This window comes from Danio aesculapii, chromosome 22 (genome assembly GCF_903798145.1).
Source record: "Danio aesculapii chromosome 22, fDanAes4.1, whole genome shotgun sequence".
Classification (NCBI taxonomy): domain Eukaryota; kingdom Metazoa; phylum Chordata; class Actinopteri; order Cypriniformes; family Danionidae; genus Danio; species Danio aesculapii.
The window spans coordinates 5,868,917-5,888,716 of NC_079456.1; the positions used below are offsets into that span (position 1 = coordinate 5,868,917).

Here is a 19,800-nt window from a genome sequence, read left to right on the forward strand (position 1 = left end):
TAAACACTGATGCCCTATATATACACACACAGAGAGAGTTGTGGAAGAAACGAAGACAATTCTCTGGATTTAATATGTTTGGGTCTGAGTAAAATAATAATATTGGTTTTATTCTATAAAGATAACATTTCAGCAAAATTTCAAATAAAGACACTGTTGTTCACAGCATTTTTTCCACCAGAAAAAGACAAATATTTGAATTTGTTGTCATTGAAAATCAGGATAGTTTTAACAATTTGTAATGAATTGTTAGCTCTTTCGGAGTTACCTAACAGAAGTCTTGTCACCTATCCAAATTTTAGAAACAACAAATAACAAGACTTCTAGTGGCTTATATGACATCTCTGCAATGACTCAAATCACTGATTAATAAAGTCATCTGGAATGGCAAAGAAAGCGTTCTTGCAGGACTCCCAGAGTTCATCAAGACTCTTTGGATTCATCTTCAACGCCTTCTCCATCTTACCCCAGACATGCTCAATAATGTTCATGTCTGGTGACTGGGCTGGCCAATCCTGGAACACCAAGACCTTCTTTGCTTTCAGGAGCTTTGATGTGAAGGCTGAAGTCTGAGAAGGAGCGATATCCTGCAGAAGAATTTGCCCTCTCCTGTGGTTTGTAATGTAATGGGCAGCACAAATGTCTTGATTCCTCAGGCTGCTGATGTTGCCATCCACTCTGCAGATCTCTCACACGCCCCCATACTGAATGTTACCCCAAACCATGATTTTTCCTTCACCAAACTTGACTGATATCTATGAGAATCTTGGGTTCATGCAGGTTCCAGTAGGTCTTCTACAGTATTTGTGATGATTGGGATGCAGTTCAACAGATGATTAATCAGAAAAATCCACCTTCTGCCACTTTTCCAAATGATCAACTAGAAGTCAAGTTATTATTTGTTGCTCTTACAACTGGGATCCACGACAAGACTTTTGTCAGGTAGTGTATATGTATGTGCAGTGTTATACATAGTGTTTTAAATAGTGTGTGTGTAATATATATATATATAGGCATCATGTAAATGATTCATCAGTGCATTCAAAATTGAGAAACAAAATGTTTAATAATATCATCTAAATATAATAACTCCTCTAAAATGACTGTCGTTTTTGGCTTTCATCACTAAAATACTCATCCAACCACCTGTCATACACAACAGACCCACACTGGCATGTAATGCTCAGTTTGTACAATCCAATCAGAAATAAGTAAACAAAACAAAAAGAAATTTGTATTTCCCCACAGAACATTCATTTCAGCCTAATAAATAATGAAAGCTGTATTACATTAATACCAAACATGCATTCTGTTCATTCAAAACTCATGTAAGTGAAAGGAGAAATTATCTTAAGAGAGAGAGAGTGGAAAAAACAATGTCCTGTAGCATGCCTGAGAGATTAACATACTGTAATCCAGGGCAAACATGCTAATACTAGCATTCTTTTGTTCAATTGTTGCACTCCTAAATGAAAAACAGAACACACTGTGCTTCTTAAGAATGACATTTATATATACACACACACATGCGCACACACACACACTGTATTTATGTACATTATTTCTAGAAAAAGAAGAAAAAAAAAACAGCATTTACAGAACTTAACAAAAAAATAACCTTTAAAATTCGACAAAAGAAAAGTCTTGTAATGCTCAGGTGACATTTGCGAAAAGAAAAACAAGATATTTGTTTAAACTGGCCCAAAACGCCACAAGACTGAACCCTGAGAGGCTTTAAAATAATCAGGAGGTATGGCTTTCAACTGGAGTTTGAGGAGTTCCTCGCGAGTTTCACTTTTTTTTTCTCCTTCTTCCCGTGGATTGTTTGATACTTCATTTGTGAGCTTGAGTTTTACCTAAAAATCGAGTCACAAGATGAGAAAGTCGAACAACCCTCTGCTACTGACTTACAAAGAAAACGAAACTATAATAACAATAATAAGTGCACGTGTATATATAGACAAAATATGTTTTGAGGTCAAGACACGATGTACTAAACTGTTCAATAAGAGCCTTATTTAGGCACCAGGGCCTTAAAGTATCCTTTAAAATAGGGCATTTTGTAAAAATACACAAGATTGAAGTATTCTAGGTTATAAATCAAGTGCAGATACAAACAATGGAAGTGTATGAGACAAGTACACAGCTGTCTCAAACTATTAAAAGTGCATTTCTGCACATTTTTGGTAGCATTTTTTTGTGGTGTCTGACATCCCACGGGTGATGTCGAAAGAGTTTAACTTGTATATTATACCCAAAATGTTTCTTTAGTCTGTCAAATTGTGTGAAGATAAACCACGATGACCGCATAAATGTGCTATTGAGACTTTAAATTGTCGTATTGATTGTTCATACAAAGTTAAAAGTGACGTGTAAAGAAAATAACGGCTCAGTCATATATTTATACACAAAGAAACCTTCATTAAAACAGCAAATAAACATGCTGAAATGCAGCACGTGACATTCTAGCACATTATCTTCGCTCCGCTATAAGGAACTGCATCCCGGTAAATGACCTCCAATCAGCAGGGGGCGCCATGGAGTGGAAAAAAGAAAAACAAATATAAATCACTATAGTACTAGAGCTGTGGGGAAAAAACGATTTTCGAAATGCATCGCTAGTCTCTCGAATCGATTAAGAGCTTCGTTTCTAGAAGCAGATGTTGTTGTATGCTATTTTTGAACAACAGATGGCGCTTTAGGTTCACTTTTAGCAGCAGAATGTGCTCTAGGCTAGTTTTTAAACAGGTGGTGGTGCTCTACAGTAATTGTTAGCTGTGGATGGCAATCTACGCTGGTAGATGCAATCTACGCTAGTAATTGCAGAGGGTGCTGTACATTAGTTTTGAACAGCAGATGGCGCTCTAGGCTAGTTTTTAAACAGCAGAAAGCACTCTGGGATAGGGTTTTTTTAAAGGAGATGGTGCTCTCGACTAATTTTTAGCTGCAGATGGCAATCTACGCTAGTTTTTTAACAGCAGATGGCTTTGTATGCTAGTTCTGAACAGCAGATGATGCTCTAGGCTAGTTTTTAAACAGCACACGGTGCTCTAGGCTAGTTTTTAACAGACGATGGTGCTCTAGACTAAATTTTTAGGCAGATGGTGTTCTACGCTAGTTTTTTAATAGCAGATGGTGCTGTATGCTAGTTTTGAACAGCAGATGGCGATCTATGCTAGTGTTTTTAATAGCAGATGACACTGTATAATAGTTTTTAACAGCAGGTGGTGCTTTAGGCTAGTGTTCAACAGTAAATGACAATCTACACAAGTTTTTAACAGCAAAAGAGACTCTAGGCTTGTTCTTAGCATCTAATGCGATCTACGCTAGTTTTTAACAGCAGATGACGAACTAGGCTAGCTAGGCTTATAAGCAAAAGGTGTTCTTGGCTAGTTTTTAGCAGCAGATGGTGATCCACACTAGTTTTTAAATAGCAGAGGGTGACGTATGCTAGTTTTTAACAGCAGACGGCACTCTACGCTAGTTTTTAACAGCAGATGGTGCTCTAGGCTAGTTTTATATGCAGAAGGTGTTCTCGGCTAGTTTTTAAACAGCACATGGCGCTCTAGGTGAGTTTTTAACAGCAGATGGCAATCTACACCAGTTTTTTTTTGCAGCAGATGGTGCTGGATGCTAGTTTTTAATAAAAGATAGCACTCTAGGCTAATTTCTAGCAGCAGAGGTGCTCCAAGCAATTATTAGCAAAGCAAAGACACCGTTTAATGCTAGTTTATAACAGTTTTTGTAATTTGCTTATACCTTTCCCAACTTTATTATTGATTATTTAGGTTCAAGTGGTATTTGTAAGGAAATGGATGCAAGCTGAGTTCGGCTGTTTGGAAAGCATACAAGAGAATCACGATGCATTTGGTAAAAATCGATTTCTTTAACGATTTTTCCTGCCACAGCTCTGTATATGATTAAGTTAAGAAATCACAGGGGTTAAAATGATCCAAAAACATCTTCCATTTAAGTTTCAGATTTAGTGTCCGTTTTCAGGAAGCGAGAGGCCTGATGATATGGTAAATTTTCTTAAATTACTTATGAACAGTTTCATTTTGTGTCCCCCCAGTGCATTCTGTGTTCGCAGTGCTTGAATATTTCCTCTCGGCATTAAAAAAGCTTTGTAAATGGTCCTTCATTTCCACTGATATCTGAATCTCACATTGCCTTTGGGCAAACAGGAGCACTACATTTGCGCTGTAAACCGTAAAAATGTATGACAACATTCGACTTCAAGTACAAACGTACTTTAATTTAGCGCAAAAATAAGGCAGGAGATCTTCCGTTTTAAACAAACATCGAAAACATGTTTAAATAATAAAAAGACTTCAGAGGTCATCATCAAAGATTCCCATCATCCAGCATCTTGTTGACTCCTTCACAGATCTTCTGCAAGTGGCCGCGGTACACTTCCGAAGGTCCGTACAGCGTCGCGAGGAAGTCACAATCGGCGAAATGATTGAAGACGTGGTTGATACGAGCGTGAGATTTGGCCGTTAGATGCCGATTGATGGCTTGGTGCAGAAGTTCACGGCAATCGTTAAGTAGGTTGCTCATGACGCGTCGATCAAAAGTGAAGTCGATCTGGTAGAAGCTAACAGCCGTCATCGCCAGCGTATGCACCTTCTTACGAAAACGCTCGACTAACGCTAGCTCCTCATTATTGAATTGACCATTGCGGTAGAGGACGCCCAGCTTGACTACCATCTTGATGAGGTTCTTGATGATCTTCTGGGCCTCCTTGCGGTTGCGCGTGTACTCTTTGGTGACTCTGTATAGCTCGTCCAGTACCTCGCTGCTGGTGTCATCTATGAAGAGGTTGGCCACCGTCTTGGTCGCCATCTTGCTCATGAGCTTCTTCTGCGCCTGCAGGGCTAGGTTCTTGGTGCTGAATGAGTCCATGATGTCTACATATGAGACACAAACAAAGACATCTATTGAAAACCTATTGCCCTCCAAACTAGAGAAAAAACTTAAAATGGAGCCAAGTTGTTGGCATATAAAAAAGGTCATGCATCCAAAGTGGGACAACAGCGGTCTGTTTTTTTTGTACTTCATTTAAATACTGCATCTTTTCATCTTGATCTCTGGAGCATTTGGTTCTTTAAGTTTGTGATTTGGATTAAAATATCTGGATGAACTGATCTGAAATTACTGCATATGCACAGGTCTATTGATACTCAAAATCATCAGCAATGCAACGATTGGCTGGTGGCAAGACAGCGTAATGACATCATATGATTAATATTCAAATATAAGCCATGTGAGCATTTGTAGTCAATGAAACGGTCTGTTAAATATGATACGCAACAACTTTCCACATTTGCTGTAGGCTATTTGTACAGGCTACACTTTCATGTGTCAAGAGAATAGTACTTTTAGTTTTACCTTTAGTGTAGGGGTGAACAAACTCGGTCCTGGAGAGCTGGTGTCCTGCAGATTTTAGCTTCAACCACAATTAAACACACCTGGACCTCCTTATCAAACTCATTCTAGGTATACTAGAAACATCCAGACAGGTGTATTTAAGCAAGTTGCAAGACCGAGTTTAGGCACCCCTGCTTTAGAGTGAAATGGTATTTACAGGCTATTTAAATGTATCCATGTAAGCATTTAGATATTTTTTTTGTGCTGCATCAAATCACCCACACATTGGCTGTCAACGGTGTGTGTGACTACCGTAAATTATATAATCATTCCTTCACAATAAATAAATATTCTCAGTTTGAATATTGGCCATTATCATGCACTCTCTGAAATATACTGAAGCTGGGACTGAACATTTTCTAAGTATGTGTTTGTATCTAAAAGGTCCATGTTGGTAAAATAATATATTAGTACCTAAAGTGCTTCTTGATCATTAAAAATTATGAAACTTTTCAAAGAAATGACACCAGATTTCATCCATGCAATGTACTTAATAATTTCTTAACCAACAAATTTAATATTCAATAAAATATATTTGTATAACCCCAAAAATACAATTATTGAATTTATTATTCATTGATAATTTACTCTGAATTGATTTATGCATAACAGTTGAACGTATTTGCAGTATTTAAGGCAAGTACATTATAAATAATTGAATTAAATGGTTAGTTCATCCAAAAATAAAAAAATAAAAAATACTCTGTTCTAAACCTTTATGAATATCTTCTGTTGAACACAAAGGAAGATACACAGAAAAATTCTGTGAAAAAAAAATGCCATTGCCTTCCATAGTATTTTTTTAACTTACTTTGGGCTCATTCACACCGAATGCCTCAAAAAAAAAAAAAAAATGAGAGATGCTGGCCTCAGAATTTACATTGAAAAAAAAAAAAAAACAATAGAAACGTAGCGTGTTGGAAAGGAAAGCTCCCTTTTGTGAACAGCCCCTATGCATGTCAATGGTTCTTTTTCCTAGAAATCTTCAGAAATGTCTTGTTTTGTGCTCAAAAACCACCTTGAGTGTGAGAAAATAGTAATAAAATTGTCATTTTTGCTTTAACCTCAACATTTTTTTTCTCCTTAAAGGTGCAGTAGGTGATTGTCTTCAGAAACATTTTTGTTGTGCTGGTTGAAAGTCTCTTGCACTAGTAATGATTAAAGTAAAAGATCTAAATGTATTTTATATTCTGGGTAAGTCATAAGACTAAAAACTGTTCATCCAATTAAATACTGTCAGGCACACAATTCCCATAATTCTGATAAGTAGCCCAAACTGTCTGTCAACAAATGTAGATTCAGTGTTTCCTCTAAGATTTTTTTCCCCCTGTGGCGGCAGACTCTGTTGGGCCTAATAAAAAAATGTAGCAGAAACCATGAGATTTGTACAACTGCGCACCCATTCAAGCAGATCCGCCATTTGCGAGTGCATGCATGCCGCGTTCATGTGCACACGAGAGAGTGACAGCGGTAAAAACGAATGCTGAATCAAACTTTCTAAAATCCTGAATCAATATTGGAGTTAGTTTTGGACTCTGGAGGAAGGATGACACCATGTCTGAAGGATTTCTTTTAGAAAGGTAATGTTAAGTTTTAAAACTAATTTAGTCACGCAAAGCTGATGTAGATTGTGTTGTTACGAATGGGTTATATGCACAGAAGTGTTGTTCAGCCACTGAAATCTTCCGGTGAAAGACTGATGTGACTATCTTGAGTTTCATATAGGATGTTTTACAGCATCGATAATGTCGATTTTTATTTAGTTTAACAAAAAAAAAAAAAACATCAGAAAACAGCGTTATTCCGCATAGCCTGCTTTACTGGGCTGAAGTTGGTTTTATATTCACATCACTTTGGTTAATTTTTCAACAATGACAGCCTGTGAAGCGCTCCCTATACGCTTATTTCACGCGGCCGCCATTTTAAAGAACTAAAGCGAGGCTGTGGTGGGAAGAAACGCGGAAGTATAGGACCAGCACTGTAAACATTGCAGTGACATGCTGTGGACTACAAACCTCCAGCTGTTGCCGAGATTTCAAAATACAGATATGGTGTAAACATCACTTTAATATCAGTCAGTACGTTTAATTTAAACAATTAAAAGCAATTTAGCTTCAAACAACATCACAAGCTCTGTAAGAGTAATATGCTCAAGTGTCCTCCTAGGCTTCTGTTCATGGCAGCAGGTAAACAGAGGGGACGCTTCCCTGCTTCAGCCTATGTAACTTGGTGAGCGATAAACACTGCAGTCCTCTGTAGCACACCCTCGTGTTGTCCCGGTACTGAAGTTTTAAAACAGTCTAATTCCCGCTAAGTTAAAATTGAAGCGCCGCTGAGCGCGGATGACTCGACTGATCTTCACGGCTGCTTCGCGATCCAGTCTCCATGTATCTTGTGTTTGCACTCAGTTTACCGCTCTTCACCCAGTCCAAACACAGATACACGGAGACTGGAGCGCAAGCGCGAAACAGCCATAAGGATCAGTAGAGTCATCAAGCAGATCGCTCGGCTGTGTTTGTGCTCAGTAAACAGCGGATGACCTTCTCGGCCAATCACAAGCATATCTGTTGAGCACGTGAACACAATGGCCAATCAGCGCTGTTTTAAGAAAGCCATCAACAGTGCTTTAAATGTTAGCGGGAAATTGACAAATTTTCTTTTAATTCAGTAACGTGACAAGTCTAATATAGTGAAAGAATCAGTTCATTAACTTGAGTTTGATAAATGGCATCTAAAACGTGTGTTTGGGAAAGAAAACGTTAGCTAACTAGTGCCGTTTCCCTTCCCTTAACTGAAAATGAGCTCTGATATCCCTTTATATTTTCACCATTCATTCAGAACGGACCTTCGGGTCACTCAGAAGGCGGTGAAATGATAAATTTGTGTCTCTTTCTATTCGCTGATAAGATATACAGCCAAGTACACAGCGCTCTAATGTAACTCCCAACGATACTTCCGGGTTTCTTCCCACCGCAGCCTCGATTTCGCTTTTAAAAATTGCAGCCGCGTGAAATCAGTCTATATTGTTTACCACTACTCTGAATGTTCGGTCTGAAATAGCATGTAATTGTGGCTTAGTAATAAGTGTAATTCCTGCACGCCGCTGGCCAAGCACTAAGCATACAGTAGTTGCTTTAGGACAAAGCGCATGAGAGAGTGAGACCAGCGATCCATGCATGCATGAAATATTGCACATTATGACAAGTTTTGCTTGCTAACTACACAACTGAAAACATGCTAGATACAATAGTTTTTCGTTGGGAATTGTAGTATTATAAAGTTTTCTAACTGGTGAATGACATGATCTAGTGGATTGTCTACTATCTTCTTTAATGTGCGCGTTCGTGTTTCAAGAGGCCTGGCTTTGGGCGGCAGGGGAGGGAAATGCGTTTCAAAAATATTGTGCTAATGGATAGCATTTAGGCAGATCACCTACTGCACCTTCAAATAACCTCAAAATTTACAGTAGTTTCTTCCATTTTTTTCCCATGGACAAGTAAGTCATTTAAAGTTACTAGTTACTTTATAACTTATTACACACCCAACACTCTATGAAACATATAAGAGGTTTTCCTTCAGGATATCTTATTTTCTCATCAAAGAGTTCAGACATAATAAGTTCTCCCTATGGAGGTTTCCTGCCAACATCTATACGAACACGATGGCCAATTCATAGATTCTGAACGCAACCAAACAATCCCAAAACAGCATCCATGCATTTCCGTTCTCACATGTCGAATGCTTCACTTTAGAGGCTTTAACAAAACAATGGACTTCCTAAGTCTCGCACAGGCCTGACAGGACAATTTCCCACTTCTCAAAATGACCGTTCCCCTGAGACCGGCTGCAATGCTACACAACGGCTTCCACTCTTGAGCCACTGCAATGAATTGTCGCTAATTAAACCACAAAGTCGCTAGGAAGTGATACCGTGCGTGGTCTGAGGCTGTCGGCTCTTCTTGCACACACACACGGCATTTGCATTTCTTTGAAAAGACACCTTTGATGTGACTCTGGGAAAATCTTGACGACGTGGTTAGCAGGACTGGTTTTGAGACGATCGCACATTGATGTATTCAAATCTGACAAGATCAAAAAGGTAAAATCAAGTCGGGAAAGAGAAAAGGAGAGATCCTGATGCAGATCCTGCGAGGCAACAACTAAATCATTCTTTAGGTTTACAAGTAGGCCTGGGAGATATGACAAAAATCTCATATCATTATAAACAAGCCATCTCATATGCTGACAATTTTAAAATATAGCTTATGGATGACATGTTTACATGAGGAGCAAAATCTGTGTAACCTAAGGGGAAAAACTTAGCTGTTCCATTGTTAATGCTTATTATTATGCGGCTCTCTGAGATGCTCCATTCTGATTGGTCAGTCATGACAATCCAACGCATGTTATTCCAAGAAAACAACCGCTAAATAACACAGGCTCAAACGGGATCTTCAAATCACTTTGACCGTCACTGAATATGCTCAAATCTCTATACTTATATCAACATTCATATGTATCTGCTTGCTTGTTTTTTGACTGTTTGGCGCCATTTTGAGAATGAAAAATGCGCAGGTTAGTGTATGCTCCATCAGCTGCTTACATTTCTGTCAGCTTTGCATTTAATTAAATAATTAATGAACTATTAAGGCTGAGAACAATGTTTTGTGTCTAATTTTCCATGCTTTGTGGCAGCTAGTCATGTAATAAGTGGGATAGAGTACACCCCGGAGGTTGTTTTCACAGAATAAACCTCTTCAGTCTTATACAACAGTTTTCCGCTTCATGTCGGGCTGCTGATAAGCCTTGTCCGGCTTTATTCTGCGATAACAACCTCCTGGATGTAATTTATCCATTATTTACACACTCTGAACACTAAGAAGTTATGATTGTCCAAACCTGTGGGAGTGTCACAGTTAAGGGGTAAATATTTATTTACATTGTTATATTTTTACAATGTTTATATTTTTATTATTCATGATTATTCACATCCAAAAGTTGTTTTTTTGCATATATGTGTATTATATAGAGAAATGTACATGTATAATTTATATCTATATATAATTTATAATATTTTTGCATGCATTTGTGCAGTTATTTATAGATATAAATATGAACCTTTATTTTGAATACAGTTAATCTTTGCCAACACTATATATATATATATATATGGTTGGGTCGATTGCTGATGGCCGATAGACATCACGATGCTGAGCCCATCGTGATCCTCGGCCCTGCCCCTGCCCCGCTCATGAGAAATACACACTTAGGGCCCATTTACACTAATACGTCTTTGTTTTAAAATGGCATTTTAGAAAGAAAATTATGACACTGGCATTTTATCCAGTATTTCTGAACAGCACTCAGTCAGCATTATGCCGCTGAAAATGCATATTACGTGACCACACACACACACACTCTGTTATGTAGTCATGTACTGCAGCGTCTTGGCTCCAGCAATCAATGGTGTTTTGAGCACACAACCCCAGAGAGCAGTGGACGTCGGACAGTGTATCAAGGATGTATCGCTGGATGGCGTCTCACTATAGTTGTTAAACGTGATATTTAATGAGTCTTGTCTCTGTCTAATGACTCTTTTCTTTTGAATCTCTCAGGTAACGTGTCACAGCATCAGTACACTGCTTCAATCTTTCGCTTTCATACTTGTACTTAGTAATTTTAGCGAAATACTAATACTGTTGGTTGTGCACCTTTTTTAACCAACCAAGTTTGTCAACGCCATTATAATGACACAGATCACTCTGCTTATTCATGCCAGAGTCCCACGGAAAAAGTGATTGTAATTTGTGTGTAACTTTATTTTTGTGTGTAACTTTATTTATGATTTGGTTATGGGTAAAACAAAGGTCATGTGGGTCAGGTAGTTGAAACAGTAGGCTACAAATAATTAATTTGTTATGAATTAATTAATTGTTCATAAATAATTCACTGTCCGCCTACAACGATATATATATATATATATATATATATATATATATATATATATATATATATATATATATATATATATATATATATATATATATATATATATTTTTTTTTTTTTATATAAAAGTTTAATTAAGAGCGTAGAACTATATAACATATATTAATGAAATAAAAAGCACTTTTAAAAAAGCCCAACAAAAATATAGGTATAATAAAATGCTAAATGTAAACAATGTACTTTCAAGCGTGCCATTTTATCACCATACTGTTATTCACGTTTCTGTCTGCATCCCTGTGGTGGAGTTTAGGATTGAGCTCATACAAATGATGAAAAAATACCAGTGTAAACAAAGCATTTTGCGACAACACAAAATATATTGTGTATATATATATATATATATATATATATATATAAATAAATGTTTTTTAATAAATATCGTCTTTTTGCACAGTCCTATTAACAACCAATTCTAGTTGCATCTGGGCGCTAACTGTCAAACTACTCCCACAAAACAGATGACGCTAAAAACCATTTAAAGAAATCTGGGTTTGAAGCGTGTTTCTTAGCTGATAAAAATCTTCCACGTCCTCCGGCAGCAGAGTAAAATAGCTGAACATTGGCCAAGCAACACTGGGCAGGAACCAGCTTTTACAACCTTATCATTAGTGGCCAGTTTTACAAGGGTGGAAACAAAACAAGACATGTGTAACGATCGAGGCTGGTGTGAAACGGACAACGAAAGACCACAGATATCCCAGAAACACTCATGCTATTTGATTCACCAATGGACAAAGGCCGCCGTAACAAGAGACTGAGGTTTTCAGTTGCTCAGTGCATCAAACCAGAAGGCAACACTCACCTTGCTGGAGGTGTAAAGTTGCACCGTCCATGATTGAGGAGTGAGAAAACGAGAGATTGTGGACGGCATTGGCCATCACTGAGCCATGCAAGTCTGCCTGAGCTGATTTTTGTACACTATATGTGTATGTTTATATGCTGTATACAGTTGAAGTCAAAATTATTCACCCTCCTGTGATTTTTTTATTTTCGTTTTCAAATATTTCCCAAATGATGTTGAACAGAGCAAGGATTTTGTTCCACAGTATTTCCTTTAATATTTTTTCTTCTGTAGAAAGTCTTATTTGTTTTATTTTGGCAAGAATAAAAGCAGCTTTTAATTTATTTACAACCATTTTAAGGTCAATATAATTAGCCCCCTTAAGCAATATTTTTTTTGATTGTCTGCAGAACAAACCATCGTTATACCATGACTTGCCTAATTACTCTAACTTGCCTAATGAACCTAGTTAAGCCTTTAAATGTCACTTTAAGCTGAATACTAGTATCTTAAACAATATCTAGACAAATATTATTTACTGTCATCATGGCAAAGAGAAAATAAATCAGTTATTAGAAATGAGTTATTAAAACTATTATATTTAGAAACATGCTTAAAAAAAAAAACTTTCGGTTAAACAGAAATTGGGGAAAAATAATATATTCAGGGGGGGGCTAATAATTCTGACTTCAACGGTATGTACATATACTGTATGTGTGCATATGTCCAGTACCCAGTATAAATAATAAATAGCAAATGATAAACTGGTCATTTTAGGATGCTACACAATTAATATTACGTGTATATACATTAGATTAGACAGTACCAGAAACACTAGAGCTAATGTAACAAAATAGTTTAAGATTGCAGTCCAAAAAAATAGTAGACCCAAATTGATATGCTAGGGAACATATTAAAACATATTAGAAAAATATAAACACAAACAAAATGACATCCCTTCATTGCTTCAATTCACTTCTTGAAGTGGACTATATTAGTGGACTAATCTAGGAAATAGGGACTGAGGGTATGGGGGAGTGGATTTTATATACGGCTTAGGCTTTTCAAAGCTTTGAACACATAAATGCCCTCCGAAATGTATTTAAGATGAATATAGATCAAGATCAAACCGGACAGGTTTAAATGCATCTGGTTGTAGAAACCACATTTATAAATATTGTCTAAAATTGAAAAAAAATAAATAATAATAATAATAATACAGTGTTTCCTCTAGGATTTTTTCCAGCTGTGGCGGCAGGCCTTTTTTACACAGATCTACCAACTACCTGTGGCGTTATTTCAATGACAAATGTCATGAGGGCAGTAAGTGGAGATCACATTTATGTAATAGCCTACGTGTATGGGAATCTCTTTGCTTGCGCACCGATTTCCTCTGCAAATATATATGCTGCTCAAGTGCAGATCTTCTTGCGCTCTCAAATAAACGCTGCTGAAGTGTGATTGTGCGTTTATGTAACAAGTATGTCTTAAACATTTATTACGCTAGGAATATTCATAAGACCTACAGAGCGGTATTAATGCACCCTGAAGTGAAGTGAAACGGCTATCCGTCGTGTTAGCCAGTCAGTACGTAACCTTAAAGGGTTAAGCAAATAACACAGCTACGGTTACAGAAAAGTTTGCGCTGTTATAATTCACATACCTTTTAGTGCGATTATCATGCGCTATTAAAAAAACACGACTGACTGTTTTGAACGAAAAGCTGTAATGTAGCCATGCGGGAACAATTTTGGTGTGGCGCCCCGCCATTGAAGAATGAATGTAGCGGAAACCATGTAATAATAAAAATAACTAACATATGAAAGTGTGTTACATGCTATATGACATTGTCGGGTATAACAGCCATGGGCACCCCTAAATAGACGCGTGAACATTTTGAGTTTATGCGCTTCATTCGCACGTCAAATTCACTTCACAATAGACGCGGATTCGAGTCATGCTTTTTTAAAAGCGTTGTTCCTAAATGGTTAACATGGGTTTTATTGGGAGAATAGCGGTGTTTGTGTGCTTTAGGAAAGCTAGACAGCATTTATTCATTCCGCGCCGTGTCCGAGCCCACTAGATCCTTTCAGCGGTGCACCCGGCTCTGCGAGTTCATCAACTCCTCCAGAAACTATACCTGGATGATGGAAGCTTTCAGCGGTGCTTCCGACTGAGCCCAGCCCATTTTGATGAACTGTTGTCAGGTGTCGGCAAGAGGATTTCCCCTCGAGACACCAACAACAGGCACTATATCATAATCACACCCCTACAAGACTACAAGAGAAAGCTCCTGATTGGTTAATGCAGCGCGAATGTCCGTTCAGATTTTCCAACTCGATTTACGCGATTTTTCTCGTTAAGAGCTCAAACCGCTCAAATCGCATCATTCACGCCACCTCATATCACGTCGCAGGATGTCTATTCATGTATTTGCATTGACTTAACATGTAAATTACTTACGCTTGACGCTTCATCTGCGTTTAATGTGAACGCAGCATAAGGGCCCACACCATTTTGGGGCCCCCAGAGTTGCTATTTCAATAAAGTTACTAAGTCAATTTAGTAACAGACCCCCCAGTAGTTAACCATAGATTTCTTTTAAACATTAAACAGTTGTTTATAAGTACTTGTGAAACTCTTTAGAAATAGTTTTAATGTAACAGCAGGGCTCGCAAAATCTGGTAGCCTGAAGTCCCGGGGATATTGTTTTTTCAGTCAGGCTACCAAAATCCATCTATACCGTGCCTGGTCTAGATAGATTTTGGTAGCCCGACTGAATAAACAATAGCCCCGGGACTTCAGGCTACCAGATTTTGCGAGCCCTGAACAGAAACTTACTGTATTTGCTGAAATAATTTGATACACACGCCAAACCGCTGAACAGAAACAAAAGATTCATAAAGACTTCGAAGCTTTATGAAGCAGCCATTTTGAAAGCAACCATTACTAGTTTAAATTAGGGCTGCAAGATATTAGAAAACTTTGACGTTGTGATATTTAGTTTTCTGTGATATTTCAGTCTCTATATGTGTGTAATTTACATAATTATTGTCTATTTATGAACATACTGTATTTAAATGTATGTTGCACTAAAAGTATGTAATTATATATTTGTATTTTGCATATTGTCTTTGTATTTTTGCACTGTCTGGATCCTGCATTTGGCTTTTTACTCATCATAGTGAAAATATGATGCATGCGCACTTCTGGTGATGTGACAACAAAAGATATTTGATTAGACATATATTGCCATAAGAATACGGTTTCACTAAATGGGTTTAATAGCTCTATTTGCAAGGAATCTGTTCATTTAGATTACTTTGTAGGGGAGTGAATCATGAATGAAATATAAATAACAGATCCTAAGAATATATAAATACATTGGAGCAAAGCTACAAATGAAATAGACAATGGTTTATGGATTTCTGCAGAGTCTAACAGTATTCAGGTACAGAAAATAAATAATTAAATTTAAAATAACACTACATAGTCTTATAAATGTGTTAGATTTATTTTGCGTGGATGCTTTAGCCTCTTCACTCTAGCCTAATCACATGCAAATGATATACTTTCACTCTGTAATAGTTCAGTTCTGCAGTGAGTCCACAAACCTCATGTGTTCTGAACTGTGGCTCCTGCTCAACTATAATCTGCACTCGAAATCGCAGATACTATTGCGATACTGATGCTGAAATGATATATTGTGCAGAGATACTGGAAAAATATGCAATATTATTAAATAATGTGATAACAATAGTTCATACGATGTACCATTTTCTTTGAAAAACGTTGGTGTTATTAGCTACGTTGTTTTAAATCATTAATTTATTTAATGATATAAAAATAAACAGCTAGAAGATATTTTCAGATCCAATTAATTCTAATTCAGATAAAAAAAAAACTGTCACGGTGCAAATGTTTAGTCTCTTAAAACACTATTAATGAGTGAAACCCTCTGCAGATATTCTGACTCTGATTGGCTGTTGTTATTTTCCTCTCTCGTCTCAAATCTGCCCATTAATGTTTTTTATTTGTGGCTCTGGGTTCACCTTTGGGTCACGCCAGCCAATAGCAGAATATCAATTAATGTAGAGGCGGGGCTAATGATAGTAAGGCCCCATCTGATTGGTCAAATGTCCATAACCAATGCATTAAAAATATTTAATATCACATGTCTGCGATGCGCATATTGCAACGATACAAGAAAACGATACAAGAAAACGATACAAAAACGATACTTTTTAATTTTGCAGCCCTACACTTGGAACTTCACCTAATGGATTGGTTTCTTCCAGTTTACTACTAGACCTCCATGACTCCCAGTGACCCTTCCCCAACAATTATGCTACAAGGAAATGAGAATCGAGCTGCAAATGCTAACAAAAGGAGCACTGTCTGAACTCAGACTAGCTCTGCTTTCAGGTATGGACGGAGGCAACACAACCGCAGCGTGCAACAGCAGCGTATCTTTCATGTGGTTTAGCTCTCGTCTGGTGCATTCGGTCTCATCGATCGTCTGCTGCACATGAGGCATATTCAAAATGATACCACAAAAAAAGAAAAATACACACACTGGCCACACAGATCCAGAGAAGCCTGCGGTGCTATGAATTATTCAGAAGTTCCACAAAATAGTCCCGCACTTTAAAAATGCATGAACCAATTTAGGAATAAGGGTTTGGGTCGACTACATGTGTTTTTTGTGCAAAGGTGATCAAAGCCTGGAAGGTTCATTATGAGAAACCAGTCTCTCCGACTAGATTAGCATTCGTGAGATAGGACATAGTGAAAAAGTTGAGCGAACTAACCTTTTTTTATTCTGAATAAATTGAAGAGGTAAAGAATTTTGGTCCTGGATTTACTCCATATGCTGTTACTCTTAATTAAACGTATTATAAAAATTATTATTATATTCTATTATTAGACCATTTTCACTGATTTAAATAATTCTTTAAAAATATATATATTTTTTAAATTATTATTATAGGACTATTTTTCAAAGAATTTGAGTTAATACAGAGTAAATATGGTGCAATTATGCATACATGTTTTTTAGCTGTCATTAAATGGGGTTTAACTTAAATGAATGAATTTCCCTGCTCTTTAAATATAATATTCTGGGAATAAACATTGCTGTAATTGTGAATTTATTTCTAGGAAATGGAACTCTAACAATTACAATAATTTATTATTATTATTAATAATAATAATAATAAAAAAAGAAGAAGAAGAAGAAGAAGAATTATTATTATTACTGCTAACAATAATTTAACATTTATTTAATTTCTAATAATTGCTACTTAATATATTGTAACATGACTTTATAATAAAATAAATAAATAAATAAAAAATTAAATAAAAATAAAATAAAATCACAATTCCTAATATGTCTCTTTAAACTAAGAGTTTACATGAAACCATTAAAACGAGAAAAGTTCTACACAATTTGGTCATTATTTTACATGTCAACAACATTTCTGGGGTCTGTAAATGCAAACTTTTGTTTCTTTCCAAAGTTAGATTACCACCTGGCATGCTTTTTTTTGTTGCAGTTTTCACAGATCCATGTGATCATTCTGACAATGTGTACTTTTTAAAAGCATAAAGGAAATCCTTTCCATTTTAGTACATGTAAACATACTCCAAGGTCAAAGGGGGCTTGACAAACCCATTTAGGTAAACCAAATAAGATAGTTCACCCAAAATTGAAACTGTCAATATTTTCTCAACCTTTACTTGTTTCAAACCTGTAAGAGTTACTTTCTTTTGTTGAACACAAAAGTCAATCTTTTGAAATAATTGGAAACCTGCAACCATTGACATCCATAGTATTTAGTTTTCCTGTAGAAGTCAATGGTTACAGGTTTTCACCTTTCTTCAAAAAGTCTTCATTTCAGTTAAACAGAGGAAAGAAACCCAAAAATGTTTGGAAACCACTTAAGGGTGAGTAAACCACAACAGAATTTTCAGTTTTTGGGTGAACTACCCCTTAAACTGCCTATGAGATGGATGAATGAGGGGTTTTTCCAGCATCCACCGTCTCCAGACACACACAAAAACGCTTAGTCAGCATCAACATGCCTTCTTGAACCAAAAACTGCATGCTAACATCCAACATCCAGCATCTCAATAGAGAATATCCGACATCAACCAAAATCTGTTTTGAGGGTAGACTTAAAAAAAAAAAAAAACATTTATGTAATTAGAACTAGTTAGCATAAACCACATAATAATTAGTGCTGCCTACTGAGTGAAGCTTCAAACAATCTGATGACCAGACAACTGAAAGAACGCAGACTGTTAATGTTTCCTAGGATACAACCAAAGCCTCCATGTTAGTGAACTTTGCAGTCCAGTAAATAAGGTCATATCCCCCTGTCAATGAGTTACTGGTCCGTTACCATCACAGAGTTTCCTTTGTATTAATCTTGATATCCCAATTTTTTATTACCAGTGTGCTTTTATATTGAGGTAAAGCTAGTTTTATATTAGCACATTCCTTCATTTAACGTTCCCTATATTATCTACTACGCTAATTTGAATATTGGGTGTGAAATCACATGTAAACATGACTTGAAAACAACTTCAGCACTATTTAATTGACTGTGAACAATGTTGTACTTTAATATCCATTGGCTGCTAATATGATTTCACTATTCAGAAATTGAAAATAATACTTTTATGAAATGATATTATTAAGGAGAAAGTCTGAATGTGCGAATATAAAGCCAACTTTACCTCAGTTACTTTTATTTCATGCGCAGACATCCAAAAATGTGTTTCAGCTGCTAGCAATTTAGCAATTAGTGTTTAGTTTCAAATTTTAACACACAAAAAAACATGATTTCTGATTAATTTTCAAGTGTTACTTGGCATTATATTTTAACATGACTAAAAACAATTTAAAATAACCTCAAACGATAAAAAAAAGCTAGTTATTTACAATAATATATTCACAGAACAAAAATACGTTGCACAACATGCATAATGAGTGTTATTAGAAGGCAGTCAGAAACCACTCACCTCTCCCCTATTTGAACCGGATACAAGACGTCTAAAGTGTATCTTTCGCTCTTCAAACCTCCATCTAAACACCCTGACAACCAATAAACAGCCTACAGCCGCATGGACAAGCCTTAAAACTGTCTTAAAAGGCCGGTGAAAGGCGTCCGACAGGTATGCGTTGGGTCTGAGCCGCTGGTGTAAATAATTCAAGCGTTTTCTTCTCCGTCTTTTCGCGTTTGGTTACCAGAGTTTGTAACCTGACTCCACCTTTTCGAAAAGTTTCAAACTTGAGGGTCCCAGGCGCTCGGTGACTGACGTCCGAATTGACCAATCACAATCGACTTGGTCTTCCAAGTGGACCAATCAGAACGCAGAGAAACCCGCGCGTCCAGCCTCCCATCTGGTTTCCCGTCATTATGCTTAGCAAATCCAAGGCTGAAAAATTCCCAGAGGAAATTCTGCTGAACAATGAAGTGGGAATTCATAGCGAGTTGTTTTACTTGTGTAAACAACATGTCGACTTTACAGATGACGTTTACTTGAGGAATACGCTACCTGGGATTTGAAGACTGTA

At 36.8% G+C, this 19,800-nt stretch overlaps 1 protein-coding gene across 1 annotated transcript; it reads right to left on the bottom strand.

Moving 5' to 3' along the window:
* Positions 1-3,544: 3,544 nt before the first annotated feature.
* Positions 3,545-19,510, bottom strand: tnfaip8l1 (tumor necrosis factor, alpha-induced protein 8-like 1). The gene is made up of 2 exons (XM_056448142.1): positions 19,245-19,510; positions 3,545-4,910 (listed from the first exon to the last, which is right to left on the bottom strand). Exon 2 carries the CDS (start codon positions 4,903-4,905, stop codon positions 4,345-4,347), a length of 561 nt encoding a protein of 186 aa, XP_056304117.1. The 5' UTR covers positions 4,906-4,910; positions 19,245-19,510; the 3' UTR covers positions 3,545-4,344.
* Positions 19,511-19,800: the final 290 nt, after the last annotated feature.